The sequence below is a fragment of the Carcharodon carcharias genome, chromosome 10 (genome assembly GCF_017639515.1).
Source record: "Carcharodon carcharias isolate sCarCar2 chromosome 10, sCarCar2.pri, whole genome shotgun sequence".
Lineage (NCBI taxonomy): Eukaryota > Metazoa > Chordata > Chondrichthyes > Lamniformes > Lamnidae > Carcharodon > Carcharodon carcharias.
In genome coordinates, this window is record NC_054476.1 from 146,176,236 (window position 1) to 146,194,478 (window position 18,243).

Below are 18,243 nucleotides of genomic sequence, written 5' to 3' on the forward strand. Positions count from 1 at the left end.
TTTAGGCATATGTTTAGTGTTTTACTTCCGCGCTGGCCACCATGATTTATAAGACCATAAGACATAGGAGCAGAAGTAGGCCATTCGGTCCATCAAGTTTGCTCTGCCATTCAATTACATCATGGCTGATCTGATAATCCTCAACTCCACTTTCCTGCCTTTTCCCCATAACCCTTGATTCCCTTACTGATTAAAAATCTGTCTTTCTCAACCTTGAATATACTTAACCACCCAGCCTTTACAGCCCTCTGTTGTATGGAATTCCACAGGTTGACTACCCTCTGAGAGAAGAAATTCCTCCTCATCTCTGTTTTAAAAGAGTGCCCCCTTACTCTGAAATTATGCCCCCTGATCCTATACTCTCCCACAAGGGGAAACAACCTATCAGCAACTACCCTGTCAAGCCCCCTAAGAATCTTATATGTTTCAATAAGGTTGCCTCTCATTCTTCTAAACTCCAATGAGTACAGGCCCAACCTACTCAACCTCTCCCCATAAGAAAATCCCTCCATACCCAGGATCAACCTAGTGAATCTTCTCTGGACTGCCTCCAATGCCACTATATCTTTCCTTAGATAAGGAGACCAAAAATGTTCACAGTATCCGGAGAATAGGAACTTAACTGAGAACCCAGGGAAACACCTTTTATTTAGTGCTTAGCAGCTTGCAGTGTAGGTCTATAATCCTGTGACAGTGGGGTACTACCGGTGGCCACCCGCAAGGACTCTGAGCTGCTATCAGGGAAGAAGCTTTAATGTAGCTCAGAATTCAAAGGAGACACCAGGAGAAATTGGAAGAGAAAATAATGAGAAGTCACTTGCACCTTTCCATTTTTGTACACTCCACAAAAGCCTGGCAGGAACCAGATGACTGTCACCTAGATCATAAAAGCATCAGAGATAGGAGGAGTAGGCCATTCGGCCCCTCGAGCTTCTTCCACCATTCAATAAGATTGTGGCTGATCTGATTGTGGCCTTAACTCCACTTTTCTGTCCGCCCCCCATAACTTTCGACTCCTTTGTTGATCAAAAATCTGTCAAACTCAGCCTTGGATATATTCAATTATTCTGTCTCCAATGTTCCCTGGTGAAGAGAATTCCAAAGACTAACGACCCCCTGAGAGAAGAAATTCCACCTCATCTCAGTCTTAAATGGGAGACCCCTCATTTTTAAATATGCCCCTAGTTCTAGATTCCCCCAATTCTCATCTTCCAATAACAGCAAATGTTCTAATTTGCAGCTGCATATAAGGCCCTGCATTAATTCAGTTGATAAGCTCCTTTTAGGCAGCTTGCACTTGAGTTTATACTGGCAGATGGTCTTCAGACTTAAATATAACCACTGTTCTTTGGTTCAACTTATGCAGCAGGACTTCCAACTCCTTTAGAATGATAGAGTACAGAAGGAGACCAATTATCACATCATGTCTGTACTGGCTCTTTAAAACAGCCATCCAATTTGTCCAACTCAGCTGCTTCTGACCATAATCTTGATATATTTTTCTCTTCAAGAGTCCATCCAATTCCTCCTGAAAGCCACCACTAAACCTGGCTCCATCATGCTTCCCAGGCACTGCATTCCAGATCACAACAACTCGCTGCATCAAAAGAAATCTCATCCACCCTCTGCTCCTCATGTTAAATCTTCATCTGCTGGCTATCAATCCTCTTGCCAGCAGAATAGTTTCTCCCCATTCAGCAAAACTCCTTATAATTTTGAACACTTGCATTACATCTCCCTTAACTTCCCTCTACTCAAAGGAAAATAATCCCACCTCCTCCAATCTCTCCACATAACTGAAGTCCAGCATCCCAGATACCATTCCAGTAAATCTCCTCTGCACCCCTCTTCGGTATTACATTTCTCTTTTGCGTCATTCTGGATGTTACTTAGGTTTTCTGCTGCTCTACAATCTTTCCTTGAAGAGTGATATGCAGCCCTTTAAAAATTTCTGCTTTGCTGTCACCCTAGGGAGCATTGTGTGACATCAGAAATTGAAATGGGTAAAATAAATGAGTGATAAAAGTGGAAAAGAATAAGTCGGAAAGAGAAAATTGATTTTAGTGTGATACAAATGCCTTTGTCCACCTCACGTTTTGAAGCTCTAATCTGAAAAGATTTGTGCTGGCTTAACTTTTAATAAATTGTGTTCTTGTGTGTACCTTGATTATGACTGAAAGTGTCCTGTGTGCACAGCTGTAGTTTAACAAAAAAAAGCCACTCAGTTTCTGGTATTTGGTGCCTTTACTCATGAACAGCTTGGTCCTTTTAGCGATTTCTATTATTTCACTGTTTAATTTTTTGTTACATTTCTTTGTTATCATTATTTTTTTTCATGGTTTCTGCTATTTCACAAGCTTCACCACTCATCACAGATATAACTTTATGTTTCAGGACATTTCCTGATCCTGGCCTTGAATGAATCCATTGAGAACTTTTTAACATTTTCACACCACAACTCGAAATTATAGAATGTGTTGCAGAGATGGGATTTGCATGTTATGAAGTCCACACATGTTTTATAATGCTCATTGTTAAGATTTTGCAGAATACCATTTCAGACAAAGAAAATGTAAACCACTTATTGGGGCATCTACTCACTTCACAAATAAAAGCATAAGAAGATAGAAGCATGAAAAGATCATCCAGTTCAATGTAGTGCTTAGATCTAGGTAGTAGTAAAGTGCATTCAGTTAAAATACTGAGCAGGAGTGTGATTCTGTGAATGGGGTAATAGATGAGATCCATTGAAGAACCAGCCTGGTCGCACTGAAACGAGAACAAAAAATGCTCAAAACCTACAGCACAGCAGCTAACTACTGTGAAGAGCAAGGAGAAGCTAATGTTTGGTTTTAGCCCAAGTGCAAAAGTGCAAATTGACAAAATAAGCAAGCGCCAAAGCATGAAGTTAAAATTTTCACTCATCTTTCAGTTTGTCTTTTCTCTCTTGCAGATGCTTGCTTGTTGTGCTGTGGATTTCAGTTTTTTCAGCTTTTGTTTCAGGTTCCTACCCTTTGCAGATTTATTTTTCTGTTTCATTTGGCCTCACTTGAATTGACTGCATTACAGATTTTTTTTATCAGTTATTGAGGTTTGCCAAGTTCAGCAATCTGTGACCCACTCAAGCCTACCAGAGGATTTAATTTCCTGTGCATTCAGCACACTGGTTAATGCATTCATGTAAAGTTACTCTCTGCACTACCTTAAACAGGTTAATATCACGGTAGACAGGAATTTAACGTGAATGCTTTACAAACAGTGCACAGAGGAAGTTAAATGTTCAAGAGTTGAAGACAGGTTTATTGATGGGGAGAATTGGGATCTGAAAACCAAAGGAGTAAATATAGCTGAAACTCAGTAAATCCTTGAGCTTGTTGGCTTCAGGAATTTTTAAAAATTATCCTTGTTAGGCCAAGGATTTAACAGCAGGCAAGGGTTTGAGTGATGCATTGTTTAGGCTAGTAATCATCCTTATGCCACCTCACATAGACTTCATAAATCATTAAGACACAGAGTATTGCATTCAGATTGAAAAGGAGGTTTTGTTATTTTTGCCCCCAGTATAGAATAATCTAGCAATCTCTCTTTTACACAAAAATCACATTTTTCAGTAAGAGAGTCTTTTGACTTGTTAATGTGATTTGTAATACAGAAAGAAATTCCAGCCTACTGAGTTTCTAACTTCCGGTTTAAAAATTGGGGGGTGAAAGCATACTGTTGCATTAGCAGAGAGAACATTCTTCCTTCATAGAGAACCTTTCATGTTCTCGGAACATCATAAAGTGCTTCATAGCCAACAACTTATTTAAAAGTTAAACTGTTGTTATGTAGGAATATATGCCACAAGATCCCACAAAAAGCAACGAGGCAAATGGCAAGTTAATCCATTTTTGGAAGTGCTTTAATCGTGCCATATGATGTTTTACATCTATGTGAATAGGCGAACAGCACCTCAGTTTGATTTGTTTTTTTTGAAGACAGCACCTTCAATAATGCAGCACTCTATAAGTACTACATGTAATGTCAACCTAGATTTTGTGCTCAAGTACTTGGAGTGAGATTTCAATGTCTCTCCTCCCACGGCTCTCAGGTGGGAGTGCTACCGACAAAGCCAAGCTGACATTTTCTGCAATCTAAATGAAAGGAAACCACTCGACAAGTTAAAACTTAAGGACAGTGTATCAAGATGAGGAGTCTTGTTGGCAAACTGAATATTAAAATAAGTTTACAAGCTTTAATAATTAATTCTTGCTGCCATTGGGTATTTGATAGCGGTGGCAGGCATGGTCAGCTGTTTACATATTCTCAGTGCTGGGAATGAACACAGGGATAGAAGGACCCTTTCCACCAATTATATAAAGTCTATTATAGAATGTCATTATCCACTTCTGCATGGTCACAGTATCAATAGGTTGAGATATCATATTGCCCACACTCTGTGTGTCCGGTCAATTACTGCAGCATGGTGTCAGACTGGTCGTCCCTCCATGCATCTGTTAGTCATTTAGTTTGTCGTGACATGTCGTTGTATTGTAAAAAGTCAAGCTGCTCACCACTAACGTCTGCTATTAGATCATGTCTGAGGTAGACATTAAGTGCGTTTGATGTTCGTGTGCAGGCTGTGCCACATACATCCAAGATTAATGGGCTCTTATTTTTTGATAATACTGTATAATTTTCCAGAATTTCAAAAGATGTTTAAAATAGCTTTCATAAATGTAACTCTGATACTGAGCTGCTTTTACGTGATGTCCACATGCAGTGCGGCTAGATCTCAACCACATGGGAACCATTTTGTGGTGAATAATTTGTATTTTCTACAATTCTTTCTTTCATTATTTTAAAAATCGCCCTTGACAAGAACAGCTGATTTTGTCTAATAATTGACTTGTCTGGCTCAAGAGGCTCTTGGACTGATTAAGTTCTGAGGAGTCCTTCATGGGCCTTAGTTCTGACTGCAAACCCAAGCTCCCATGGATTGAACTGAAATTTGCAGCATCATGTACAAAGTCACATCTCAAATGTCTGCCAATTGACAAAGATCCTTCTCTCTCCTAAATTCTCACAAAATGGGCTAAGCACAAATGGGCTAAGCACAAATGGGCAGAATGACGTTTTATCATCTAGGTCGACACTCCTGTGTAGTGCTGAAGGAGTGCTGCATTGTCGGAGGTGCCATCTTTCGGATGAAATGTCCACAGCACTATTTTGAAAAATAACAGTTGAGTGTCCTTCGCTGGTATCCTAGTCAATCTCTATCCCTCAACCAACATAATCAAAACAGATTTGCTGTTTCTGGGAGCTTTCTGTGTGCAAATTTGCTGCAGCGTTTCCTACTTTACAACAGTGACTACATTTCAATGTATTTCATTGGCTATAAAGCATTTTGGGACATTCTGAAATCAAGAAAGGTGTTTTGTGAATGAATTTAGTGTTGTCCCTCTAGAACTACTGGGTGGCCCCATGCTATATTGATATCCAAGTAATTTTCATTAAAACGTTAACATATTTTATAGCCAATTAGTAAATTTGTTCTGAAATAGCTGGAAAATTTTTGACTTGAATTGTTTTTGGAGCTTGTATAGAAATACATGACCTTGCTTGAAGTCAGTCAGTATTTACGTAATAATTAAGCAATCAGCCAGGAATGGACCTGTGTTTGGATTTGGGGATGAGAAAGGAAAACAAATGGGACTTGCCTTCCCATTGTCCCGAGCTTCAATGGGAAGGAAGAAAAAGAAGTACAGAAGCAAGTTTAACAGCCTGGGAGGAGTTACCTGGATGTGGCAAGTTAAAGACAGGCAAGCCACAAACTACTCAGTTTATTCTTTCTCAAGTGCTATTGGAAAAACATTTTGAGTCTTTATTCCCAGTCACTAAAGGAAACATGCAAATCCTGAAAAGTCACCCATCACACTGGGATATGCTTGCCAAAGTGAGTTTGTTAAATTGCAATAAGTATTACATTTACCTATTTTGATTCCTCAATTGTTGTAAAATATTTTTAGATAATTAAATACATTACCTGTATTAATTATAATTCTTGCTATTTCCTCACATGAGGTGATAGGTATTGAGCTTTCAGGCAGTTTTCAGAGGAGGGTAACAAAGATAACTTCAGATCTTTTGGTCACAAGCATAGGCTTTAGAAAATGAGGGGAAAATGTGTGCTTGTGGGAGATATGGTTGAGGTATTTAAAAGTTATGAAGTGAATGGATATAGTGAAATAAGATTAAGATTTCAAAATTATTAGTGGAAGCCAGAGAAGCACAGGAGTCAGGTAAATGCCAAAAGTATCTCACCTGCCAAAAACGTGTCAACCTCTTGAACAGCCTATTTGGCATGTGGTAAATACAGATACACTACATTACATTGAAAAGTTTTCGTGAGGAAAATATTGCTGTATGAGACCCTTTCTCAGTGAACTTTATGAACGATGATTGTTTTGACTGGGGAAGAGAGCATTTTATCTATTGTGAGGGTTAGAGAGTTAAATTACTGTCCTTCTCATTTGTAATTTTCCCCTCACTTTCGATGTTTGAAAGCATTGACAGTTTATTACTTCTCATTCACTTTTCACTCTCACATCTACATTAACCATTGATTCCTTTCCCTTTCCAGCTCATGGGTGAGACTCTGAAGCACATCTGCCATCACTTTTTGGTCGTAATTCATGATTCCAGTCATTAGCAGCCATCATTTCTGCTGTGACCTTTGCAGGAAACTGCCTCTTAACCTTTTTATACTAATAACAGCATTTCCTCTTGTAGCTGGACAGTTTGAGTGTTTGCGAATAATAATAAGCCATTCCAACCATTCCTCTGACCACTTAGATACCAATAATTAGAGTTGAACTGTTGAAACTCTGTGAAAATCTCTGATAGAAATTGTGTGGTGGCTTTTTCAAGAATCTCAAATCAGGACAACTGTTAGTGGGCCAGTCAATACTGGATTGCTGAACCTACTGCACATTGGATGTAGCCTGATCTTTCTTGTAGGAATCCAGGATTTAAAGATCAATCTTCAGGACACTGCTGCAAACAACCCAGGAGAAAAATCATTGGGACGTTAAAAAAATGTTTTTTTTTTCATTTTCTTTGGCACTTTAATCTATTAATTGTAAAAAACATTGGCGATTAGGATAAAAAGGTTGTTTGACTAACAGTCAAGATTAATCCAATTGAGAATCAAAGAGTCTGTTTGATTGCTAATTGGTCACAGGAAGGCACTGCGAGCAGAGGATGGGCCAATGGCGGGAGTGTAATGTGGGGTGGTTCGAGGGGAAGGTCAAGAGGTGGTAGAAGTATGGAGCTCTCCAACAAAAAGCAGTAGGTGCTTTAGGATCAGTTAGGATACTGATCAACCATGATCTCACTGAATAGCAGAACAGGCTCAAGTAGCTGAATGACCTACTCCTGATTCTATATTTCAGTGTGGGGAACAAACCCAATCAGATTTAGAAACCCTGCATCCATGTGAAGTGTGACACATAAGGAGTCACCACATGTCAGCAACATGTTGGATGTCTGACATGTTTCACAACAACCTGGTGTGCTTCCACCTCTTTCTTCTCCTTATTAATTTAATGCTCATAAAGATAAGGAACGCTGTCACTGCAGAATGGAATGCTTTGTACCTCGATCTCCCAATGCAGCACCAAGCACTCCCAGGTCAGATTCATGCAGCGTGATTAGATGTAGATTAAAATTCCAAGGCCCTGGTATAACAACATTCTGCAGCCACTGAGGAATATTCACTACTGTGTCAATGTAACGTTCTTCCATTTAGCACTCCCTTTGGTCTCCTGGATCAATTATAGTATTAATTACCACCAAATTAAAGGTAGTTTTGTACTGAGAGCCAACTCACACTGGGTTGCGACAGCCCAACCTCATGGGTCTTATAGCCAGCAGGCAGAAGAGCTTTCATCTCATTAGTCAAGGCTGGATTTGAGCCCAGGACCCAAAGATGAAAGGCTGTCGTTGCAATACCTAATCCTCTTACCCTGCTTGGAAAAAGGATATTTTTATGTGTAAATCGGTATTAGGAAAGCAACAATGTGAACAGAGTGTGTGCAATGGCACTCTTGAAATCTCCCATCATGCGTTTGGGAACTCTCATCAACTGCACTTCGAAATTCCTAACACTGAGCCTGAATTACAGCTCCAAGATTGTGGTGGCAGTTTAATGGTGTCTGACTTTGCCACACACAACTATCTTTCTCCCACAGTTCATTTATCTTCTTTATAGGCTCCTCCCTTCTAAAATCCCTTCTCTAGCAAGGACAAGCGTGATGACCTGGCCACCTGATATTTATGCAGAGGCTACCAGTGCCATGCCTCTGAGATTTGTTTCATCCTGAGGGAAAATACTTCTTGAGTTCTATCTAATGACCGAACTGAAGTACTAACTGAGGCAAGTGGGTATGAGCAACAGGCAACCCTGTGGTTTGAGCTTGTGATATGTGGCTGCAACCCCGTGAATTCAACTACCTAAGCTCTTGAATGAAACAGATTTTAAATGCACAGCCAACTTGTTAGAAATTGGGCATCTGTCACTTAAATCAGCTCCTAAAAGTGCAAGCCTCACTTTCGCTTGTGTCAGGTTCATTACGTTAACTGACCTGGATTGAAGATTGTGGATAGTAATAACCTGAATTGAAATGTCGTTAACCTTATACCCAATGACCTAGCAATAAATCCACAATTTTGTTCACAATTCATTCAAGAGTGTGGCTTGTTTGTGATGATACACTCAGTCTTATTTATTGCTACAGTTTTTTAAAACAAACACTCCACAATCTACTGGAGTTGGAATTAGTCCACTGAAAGCACTCAGCTCAAAATGAGTGTTTTTATTGTCACTGGTTAAACCTGCCATGTGCAGGTTACTGTGAACATACTGTGATTTATGAGGTGTGGAAATCTGTTAGTGGATGCAAGTGTGAAAGTTTAACATAGAATCTACTGACAGATTCTTGAGTTCCTTTTTTAAAAAAGCAAATAATGGTTTATGTATTGGGGGGAGAATTAACAATGATTGCATTTCTACAACACAGAATCATCAAACTTTATGGGATAAACCTTGTTGAAAGGTAGACAAATCTACAAACATATTCATGCTTTGTAAAGCTGTGTGTTCATTTTGGTAGATATGCACAGTTCTGGTCTCCATTTTACAAAGGGATGTAGAGGCACTGTAGAAGGTACAAAAAAGATTTATCAGAATGACATTAGAACTGCGAGGTAATAACTATCAGGAAAAAGATTGATGAGCTGCGGCTCTTTTCTATAGAAAAGAGATGACTGAGAGGTTACCTGATTGAGATCTATATACTTAAGAAAGGGTTTGAAAAGATAGACATAGAGAATATGTTTCCATTTGTAGGAAATCCAAAACTAGGGGTCATAATTATAAGATAGTCACTAATAATTCCAAAAGGGAATTCAGAATAAACTTCTTTACCCAGAGAGTGGTTGGACCATGGAACTTGGTACCACAAACTGTGGTTGAAGGAAATAGCTTAGATGCATTTGAGGGGAAACTAGATAACCAAGTGAGGGAGAAAAGAATGGAACAATATAATCGGGTTAGATGAATTAAGGTGGGAGGAGGCCAGTGTGGAGTGTAAAGATCAACATTGACTTGTTGGGCTGAATGACATATTTCTGTGCTGTAAAAGGAATGTAATTGTGACCATAAATATAGATTTTGAAGACACTATTGATGATGGGGATATTGATATCAGCAAAGGCAGATGGAATTAGGAAGAGAATTCCACAATATGATGACTGAAGGCTCCAACATCAATATTGGGGAGTGGGAACTGATGTACACTGGAAACTGGAGGAATGGGAGAAAGCACACAGCTAGAGAAGGTTGCTTTGCTACCTCTTGTTGATATGAGTGTTGGTATCATGGAGACAGGGCTTGTTCCATCTGACCATAAGACAGTAAGACGTAGGAGCAGAAGTGGGCTATTCGGCACATTGAGTCTGCTCTGCCATTCAGTGAGATCACGGCTGATCTGATAACCCTCAACTCCACTTTCCTGCCTTTTCCCCATAACCTTTGATTCCCTTACTGATTAAAAATCTGCCTATATCCACCTTGAATATACTTAACGACCAAGATCTACAGCCCTCTGCGGTAAAGGAATCTACAGATTTACCCTCTGAAAGGAGAAATTCCTCCTCATCTCTGTTTTGAATGAGCAACCCCTTACTCTGAGATTATGCTCTCTGATCCTAGACTCTCCCACAAGGAAAAACAACCTCCCAGCATCTACCCTGTCAAGCCCCCTAAGAACCTTATGGGCAGAATTTTCCCCCCATCAGGGGGAAAGTTTAGGAGCGGTCGTGTGGAGGTGCGCCTCCGATCGGCACTCCCAATCAGGGGTGCGCCACCATTTTACGTGGGCAGGCCAATTGAGGCCCACCCAGCTTGACATCCGCCAGGAAGCACTATGCTGGGAGTGCCTTGAGCTGGGAGTGCGCTCTTTCACGCATGTGTGCCAAACAGCGCATTCATCTCCCTGAGGCTAAGTACTGCCTCAGGGAGATTGGCTCATGTGTGAAAAAATTTTAAAAACAGAACATATAAATTCCCCTGACATGTCCCCTCATGTGACACTGTCACATGAGTTAGGATATGTCCATCACTTTCATTGACACTTTTATTAAAAATTTTAAAACCTGCCAGAAACCTCATCCCGCCCGTGGATGAGGTTTCATGCTTTTTCTTAAGCCCCCCAGGGCTCCTGACCTGCCTTCCAACCTTACGATTGGATGGGCAGGTCCATTAATTACTTTAACCACTTTGTCAATGGCCTCAATAGGCCATTGACAGGTTGGCAGGCACACAGCTAATTCTGCTGAGCCCGCGCCGATCTGAAAATTGAAATGAGGTGAGGTGACGTCTGGAGTTCCGCCCGATGAGATCCTGCATCATTTTATGCATCGGCGAGCGAACCCTGCCCCCCGCTCACCAACCGGGAAATCCTGGCCTATATGTTTCAATTAGGTCGCCTCCCATTCTTCTGAACTCCAATGAGTACAGGCCCAATTTACTCAACCTCTCCTCATAAGAAAATCCCTCCATACCCGGAATCAACCTAGTGAACCTTCTCTGGACTGCCTCCAATGCCAGTATATCTTTCCTTAGATAAGGGGACCAAACTGTTCACAGTTTTCTAGGTGTGGTCTAACTAGTGCTTTGTATAATTTTAGCAAGACTTCCTTATTTTTATACTCCATTCCCTTTGAAATAAAGGCCAACATTCCATTTGCCTTCCTTATTACCTGTTGAACTTGTATGTTAGCATTTTGGGATTCATGCACAAGGACTCCCAAATCCCTCTGTGCTGCAGCTCTCTACAGTCTTTCTCCATTTAAATAATATTCAGCTCCTCTTTTCTTCCTGCCAAAGTGCATAACTTCACATTTTCCCAAATTATATTCCATCTGCCACTTTTTTGCCCATCGCTTAACCTGTCTATATCCCTCTGTAGAATCCTTGTGTCATCCTCACCGATCACCTTCCCATGTATTTTTGTATCATCTGCAAATTTGGTGATAATACATTAACTTGCTTCACCTAAATCATTAATATATATATATATTGTAAATAATTGAGGCCCAGCACTGATCCCTGTGGCACTCCACTAGTTACAGGTTGCCATCCTGAAAATGCCCCCCTTATCCCAACTGTATGTCTTCTTTTAGATGGCCAGCCCTCTATCCATGTTAATATACTTCCCCCAACACCATGGGCTCTTATGTTATTAAGTAGCCTTTTGTGTGGTACCTTATTGAACGCCTTTTGGAAATTACATATATTACATCTACTGGTTCCCCTTTATCTATCCTGCTAGTTACCTCCTCAAAGAATTCTAATAACTTTCATAGTGACACTACTGGAAGCTTAGGTCTATCACCAGTCCAAGATCAAGCCAGATAACTCACTTTTTATGTAGGCACCAAATGTCTTTATATTACTACTGTTAAGGCCCTGCTTAATAGAGACAATCTGAGAAATTGGATATTATTTATTTCCTTACTGAAAGAGTACACATACATTAAATACTCTTGTTAATTTTCAGATATTAATCATGTACTGCATTAGAAGCTGGTGGAAGCAGATCCAGTCTTAACTTTCACAGGGAATTTAATATATACTTGAAAAGGAAATGTTTACAAGGCTATTGGGAACACATGGGGCAGAGGAACTAATATAATAAACCTTACAAAGAGCCAACACATTACAATGGGCCGAATGGTCTCTTCCTGTGCTCTATCATTCTGTGATCATTCTAAAATCCCATACTTTTCTGAGCTTCCACTGCCCCCCCCCCCCGGCCCCCCCACCACCACCCACCACCACTCTGGCTTATGATTTGGCAAACAGTGACAATCTTCTTTGTACTTCACATTTATTTTTTGTTGTCTCCCTGCATTTAAAATTGTGTCTCCCGTTAAGATCTATGTGTTTCTTCGTGAAGTATAAGAGACTTGAGCTCAGTTTTAAGCTTGAATTTGCTTACATTAGCATATGGGTATAGGACCGGTTCAATTGGAATATTGGCTTGGATGTTATGGAATTAACTATAATAGATTCAAAATGTGCTTCTTCAGGATTATTCATGCACAGTTTCTAAAATACAGCTGAATTATCATTATAGCAATTCTTTCATGACCTTGGTGGGAACTCCCTTAAAGCAATTCTAACCTTGATAATGTAATCCAGAGGCAGGAATTCTGTGAGTTGCCAATTAATGAATGGATCACTGCCCAGTTGTCCTTTTTGTGTAGCAATCAGGCCTTGTTAAATGTTCATCAGAAACTTTATTATCTCTTCACAAATTGTTTGCACTGTTGATGAGATGACCATCTCAATTTGTTTTTCGTGCTCAGCACCAACAGTTTAGCATTTGAACTTCTAGTTGTTCATCTAATTGAAATGTGGCTGTGCATCAGGGCATGTGACTGGAGGATTGTTCGTGAGCAGGCAGGTGGGAGAAATGACGCTGACTGCCAGCATTTTTATTTTTATTTACTTTTACTTTTGTTGTTTTTCAGTAAAAGCAAGTCCAGGTCAGCCCCGCAGATTTCCCCGAGCAAGGCTGCTGGTGGAGAGTTTTGTGTTGCTGCCACTTTTTCTTCATCACGATCCTGGTTAATAGCCAATCCTGGCCTAAAGCGGGAGAAAGGTGAGTGCACTGTACAACTTCTAAACACTCCTCTAGTGTCTCATCGTGCAAATCAGACCGAGAAAGAGATTAAGGAAACTGCCTATCGGTTTGTAAATGAATACAACTCAAGAAGTAATTTCTCCCCAAATGTTTCTCTTCTGTCTTGAAGGCGCTGACTGGGTCACTAGTTTTCTGCCAAGACTGGGTTGCCACGCTGATTTTTGCCCTCTTCCACCACAATCCACCCTGTCCTCCCTCCAACTACCCAGCATTAGTAAGACCAATTGAAACACAGACTGGGATCTGAACCACAGGCCTTCCTGTGAGCATGGGTCATTGCTACATTTGATTTTTAGTGCCCCTAGGCAGGTGAGGTGGAAAATAAGCTCTAACTTGCTGCAGTTTGCTTCAAGCCCCGCTACAGGAGTAGTCATATCCTCTAGGCTGACGCTTCAGTGCAATTCTTGGGGAGTGCTGCATTGTTGGAGGTGCTAAAATGTTGAACCAAGGCTTTTTAAGTGAGAGTAAAAGATCGCGTGGCATTCTTTCAAAGAACATTGAATCTACTCAGTGTCCTAGCCTCAACAGACACCCACAAAACAGATGAATTGGTCATTCATCTCACCGCTGGGACCTCACTGCATGCAAAATGTCAAAAGAAACAGTGAGTGCATTTCAAAAGTAATTTGTTGGCTCTGAAATGCTTTGACATGTTCTAAGGTTATGAAATGCAAGTATACGTATTTGTTTTTAATTTTATATCTGCGTTTTTGCTTTGGCCCTATACTTCCTGTAACCAGGTAGAAGAAACATTTGGGGCAAGGCTTTCTCACTCATAACCACTGCCATCCATGACTCTTCATATCAGCTGACTAAAGGCATCTTCTGGGAAGCTGAACTCACTCAGGAATTTCCTTCTGCTTTTGCCCACAACTCTAAAACTGGAACTGTAGGTTTCTCTGTAGAATTGGCTTTCTTATGTTGAGACAGGTCAGGAAAATTAGATTAGAATAGATTTTTATTTTACTCATTTGCAGGATGTGGATATTGTTGGCAAGGCCAGCATTTATTGCCCACCCTACTCGGCCCTTTCAGAAGGCAATCAAAAATCAACCACATTGCTATGGGTTTGGAGTCACATATAGGCCAGACTGGATAAGGACAGCAGGTTTTCTTCCCTAAAGGACATACATGATTGGCTTTTACAACAGTCCAATGGTTTCATGGTCATCATTACTGATGCTAGCTTTTGTATTTCAATTTACTGAATTTAAATTCCACAGCTGCCATTTCTGGATCATTAGTCCAGACCTCTGGATTACTAATCCAGTAACATTCTTTTTATTCTTTCATGGGATGTGTCTCACTGGCAAGGTCAGCATTTGTTGCCCATTCCAAATTGCCCCTGAGAAGCTGCCTTCTTGAACCTCTAAAGTCCATGTAGTGTATATCCACAGTGCTGTTAGGGAGGGAGTTCCAGGTTTTTAACCCAGTGACAGTAAAGGAACAGCATTATAGTTCCAAGTCAGGATAGCGTGCGACTTGGAAGGGAACTTGCAGATGTTGTAGAAAAAATAGGGAAGCCTTGCTAAAACTATACAAGCCACTAGTTAGACCACACCCAGAAAACTTTGAACAATTTTGGTCCCAATATCTAAGGAAAGATATACTGACATTGGAGGCAGTCCAGAGAAGGTTCACTAGGTTGATCCCGGGTTTGGAGGGATTTTCTTATGAGGAGAGGTTGAGTAGGTTGGGCCTGTACTCATTGGAGCTCAGAAGAATGAGAAGCGACTTTATTGAAACATATAAGATTCTTAGGGGGCTTGACAGGGTAGATACCGAGAGGTTGTTTTCCCTTATGGGAGAGTCTAGAACCAGAGGGCATAATCTCAGAGTAAGGGGTCGCCCATTTAAAACAGAGATGAGGATGAATTTCTTCTCTCAGAGGGTAGTCAACCTGTGGAATTATTTACCGCAGAGGGCTGTAAAGGCTAGGTGGTTATGTATGTTCAAGGCAGAGATAGACAGAATTTTAATCAGTAAGGGAATCAAGGATTATGGGGAAACGCCAGGAAAGTGAAGCTGAGGATTATCAGATCAGTCATGGTGTAACTGAATGGCGGAGCAGACTTGATGGGCCGAATGGCCTACTTCTGCTCCTACATCTTATAGTCTTATGATCTGCTGCCCTTGTCCTTCTAGAAGTTGCAGGTTTGGAAGGTACTGTTGAAGAGGCTTGGCAGATTGGTGGGATGCATCTTATAGCTGGTACATACTGCTGCCACTATGCGTTGGTGGTGGAGGGAGTGAATCTTTAAGGTTATGGATGGGGTGCTGATCAAGTGGGCTGCTTTGTCCTGGCTGGTTTCAAGCTTCTTGAGTGGTGTTGAAGCTGCACTCATCCAGACAAGTGGACAGCATTCCATCACACTCCTGGATTCAGTCTTGTAGATGGTGGACAGGTTTTGGGGAGTCAGTCATAGTAGAGTTCACAGCCTGCTTTTGTAGCCACAGTATTTATATGGTTGCTCCACTTCAGTTTCTGATCAATGGTCACCCACAAGATGTTGATTGGTGGGGTGGGGGAAGCAGGGGAAGTTCAGCAATGGTAATGCTATGAAAGTCAGAGGGAGACGGTTAGATTCTCTCTTGTTGGAGATTGTCATTGCCTGGCATTGTGTACTCTGAATACTACTTGTCACTGCCCATGTCTGAATGTTATCTAAGTCTTGTTGCATATGAACACAAACTTTTTCAGTATCTAAGGAGTCGCGAATAGTACTGAACATTGTGCAATCATTAATGAACACCCCCACTCCTGACCTTAAGATGGAGGGAAGGTCACTGATGTTGTAGTCTGAAGACACTACTCTGAGGAACTCCTCCAGTGATATCCTAGGGCTGAGATGACTGACCTCCAACAACCACAGCCATTTTCCTTTGTGCTAGGTATGACTCCACCCACAGCGAGTTTTTCACTTGTTCCCACTGACTTCAATTTTGCTAGGGCTCCTTGAGGCCACACTCCGTGAAATGCTACCTTGATGTCAAGGGCAGTCACTTTCAATTCATCTCTTCAGTTCATCTCTTTTGCCCATGTTTGGACCAAGACTGTAATGAGATCAACAGCCAAGTGACCCTGGCAGAACCCAAACTGATCGTCAGCGAATAGGTTATTGCTGTGTAAGTGCCACTTGATAGCACTGTTGACCACACCTTCCATGACTTTGCTGATGATCATGAGTACAGTGATGGGGCAGTAATTGGCCAGATTGGATTTGTCTTGCTTTTTGTGGACAGGACATACCTAAGCAATTTTGCAAATTTTCAGGTAGATGCCAGTATTGTAGCTGTACTGTAACAGCTTGGCTTGGGTGGGGGTGTGGCTATTTCTGAGTACAAGTCTTCAGTAGCATTGCCAGGATGTTGTATACAGAGCCTTAAGCCGTTTCTTGATATAATTTGAAGTGAATCAAATGGGCTGAAGATAGGCATCTGTGATGTTAGCGACCTCAGGAGGAGGCTGAGATGGATCATCCACTTGGCACTTCTGTTTAAAGATGGTTACAAATGCTTCAGCCTTGTCTTTTGCACTGATGTGTGGGGTTCCTCTATCATAAGGAGGAGGTTGTTTGTGGAGCCTTCTCCTCTGGTTGGTTTAATTGTCCACCAACGTTCTGTAGTACTCCAGAGCTTTGATCTGATACATACCTTTAAACAGGAGCAATGACCATCTCCTGAGCTGTAACCCCTGTGATTCTGTGAAACTTGGATATGTATGAAGGTCCATAGTACAAGATACCATCAAAGGGAACAGAGGAGTAGGATAGAAGGTAAGGTAAATCAAGAAGTAGTCATCAGGTGATTCGAGACCTGAACATAAAGGTATATCTTCCCATATGACAGATTACTCAGAGTGAAAAATTAAAGTACGAATGACCTTACAATACGTGAAATCTAAAATTCCTGGTAGTGCCAAGTCTACCTTTCAGAATCATTTTTCTGGGCAGAATTTTCCCATCCCGCTGACAATGGGCTTCATGGTGGGCGAGAGCAGAGAATTTAGTGGAAGGCCAAAAATTGGAAAACCGCCAGCGTCAAAATAGTTTGTGATTCCCCTGATGGCTAGTTGGATATCCTGCTGAGCAGTGGCGTGAACGCCATTTGCGTTCATTACCATCTCGTTAATGCTTATTAAATTAGCTTCTCGCCAGAATCACATGCCGTCTTCCAATCTTGCGTCATGCCAGTGGGAAATCACAATGGCCTGAGTCTTGTTTGAAAAAAGGTGGCGAGCAAAGACCGGACCTCACTTGGCTCGGAACTTCAAGGCAAGTGAAACATAAATAGCCTACCTTCCATGAGCGCTGCGTCGGTCTCATTGCGGTGCCAGGGGAATGTCACACTGCTGGGGCTGTTGGGTTGGCCTGCTCCCGGTGATTGCCTCCATATTTACAAGGACACAAATGTGCAGTGGTACTCACACAGGGCTGAGCATTCAGAAACCAGCATTTTGACTGAGGTGGGGTTGAGAGGTGGTTGGGGAAGGGGGAACACACCCGAGGGTAATGGGGAAGGAAGGCTTTGCAAGGATTTGGGAGTTTGGGGAAGGGGGAGCACCAAGGAAGCAATAGGGAAGGAAGGCTTTGCAAGGGGTTGGGGGATGGGGAACACATGGGGGCAATGGGGGAAGGATGGTTTTGCAAGGAGTTGAGGGGGGAAGGGGGCATGATGGATGGCAAAAGGGTATTAAGGCTTTGCAAGGAGGTGGAGGAGGGGGAATGATGGGAGGCAAAGGGTGGACCAAGGGTTGGGAAACTGGAGCCCAACAAGGGTAATTGAAACACTGACAAAGAGGTGAAAGGGATACTACATGTATCAATGGGAGGGTTGCACGACTCTCAAATAGGAAAGTAGAGGGTTATTAGTGTTCCATAAGAGGGATGGGTTGCATGCAGTAAAGGGCGTTGGGGGTGGGGGGGGCGGTTGCGATGGGAGACAGTGTAGTCTTCAGTCGTGAGGGCAATGGGGGAACTCTGTGAAAGTCAAA

The 18,243-nt window shown here is 41.6% G+C and overlaps 1 protein-coding gene across 5 annotated transcripts in view; it reads left to right on the top strand.

The window, feature by feature from the left end:
* The window catches only part of bcas3 (BCAS3 microtubule associated cell migration factor), a 1,011,809-nt gene that overhangs the window by 516,819 nt on the left and 476,747 nt on the right, over positions 1-18,243 (top strand). For all 5 annotated transcript variants that reach the window (XM_041197205.1, XM_041197207.1, XM_041197208.1 and 2 more), the window contains one exon: positions 13,078-13,208. In XM_041197205.1, coding sequence (XP_041053139.1) covers positions 13,078-13,208 — 131 coding nt within the window. The remainder of the gene's footprint in view (positions 1-13,077; positions 13,209-18,243) is intronic.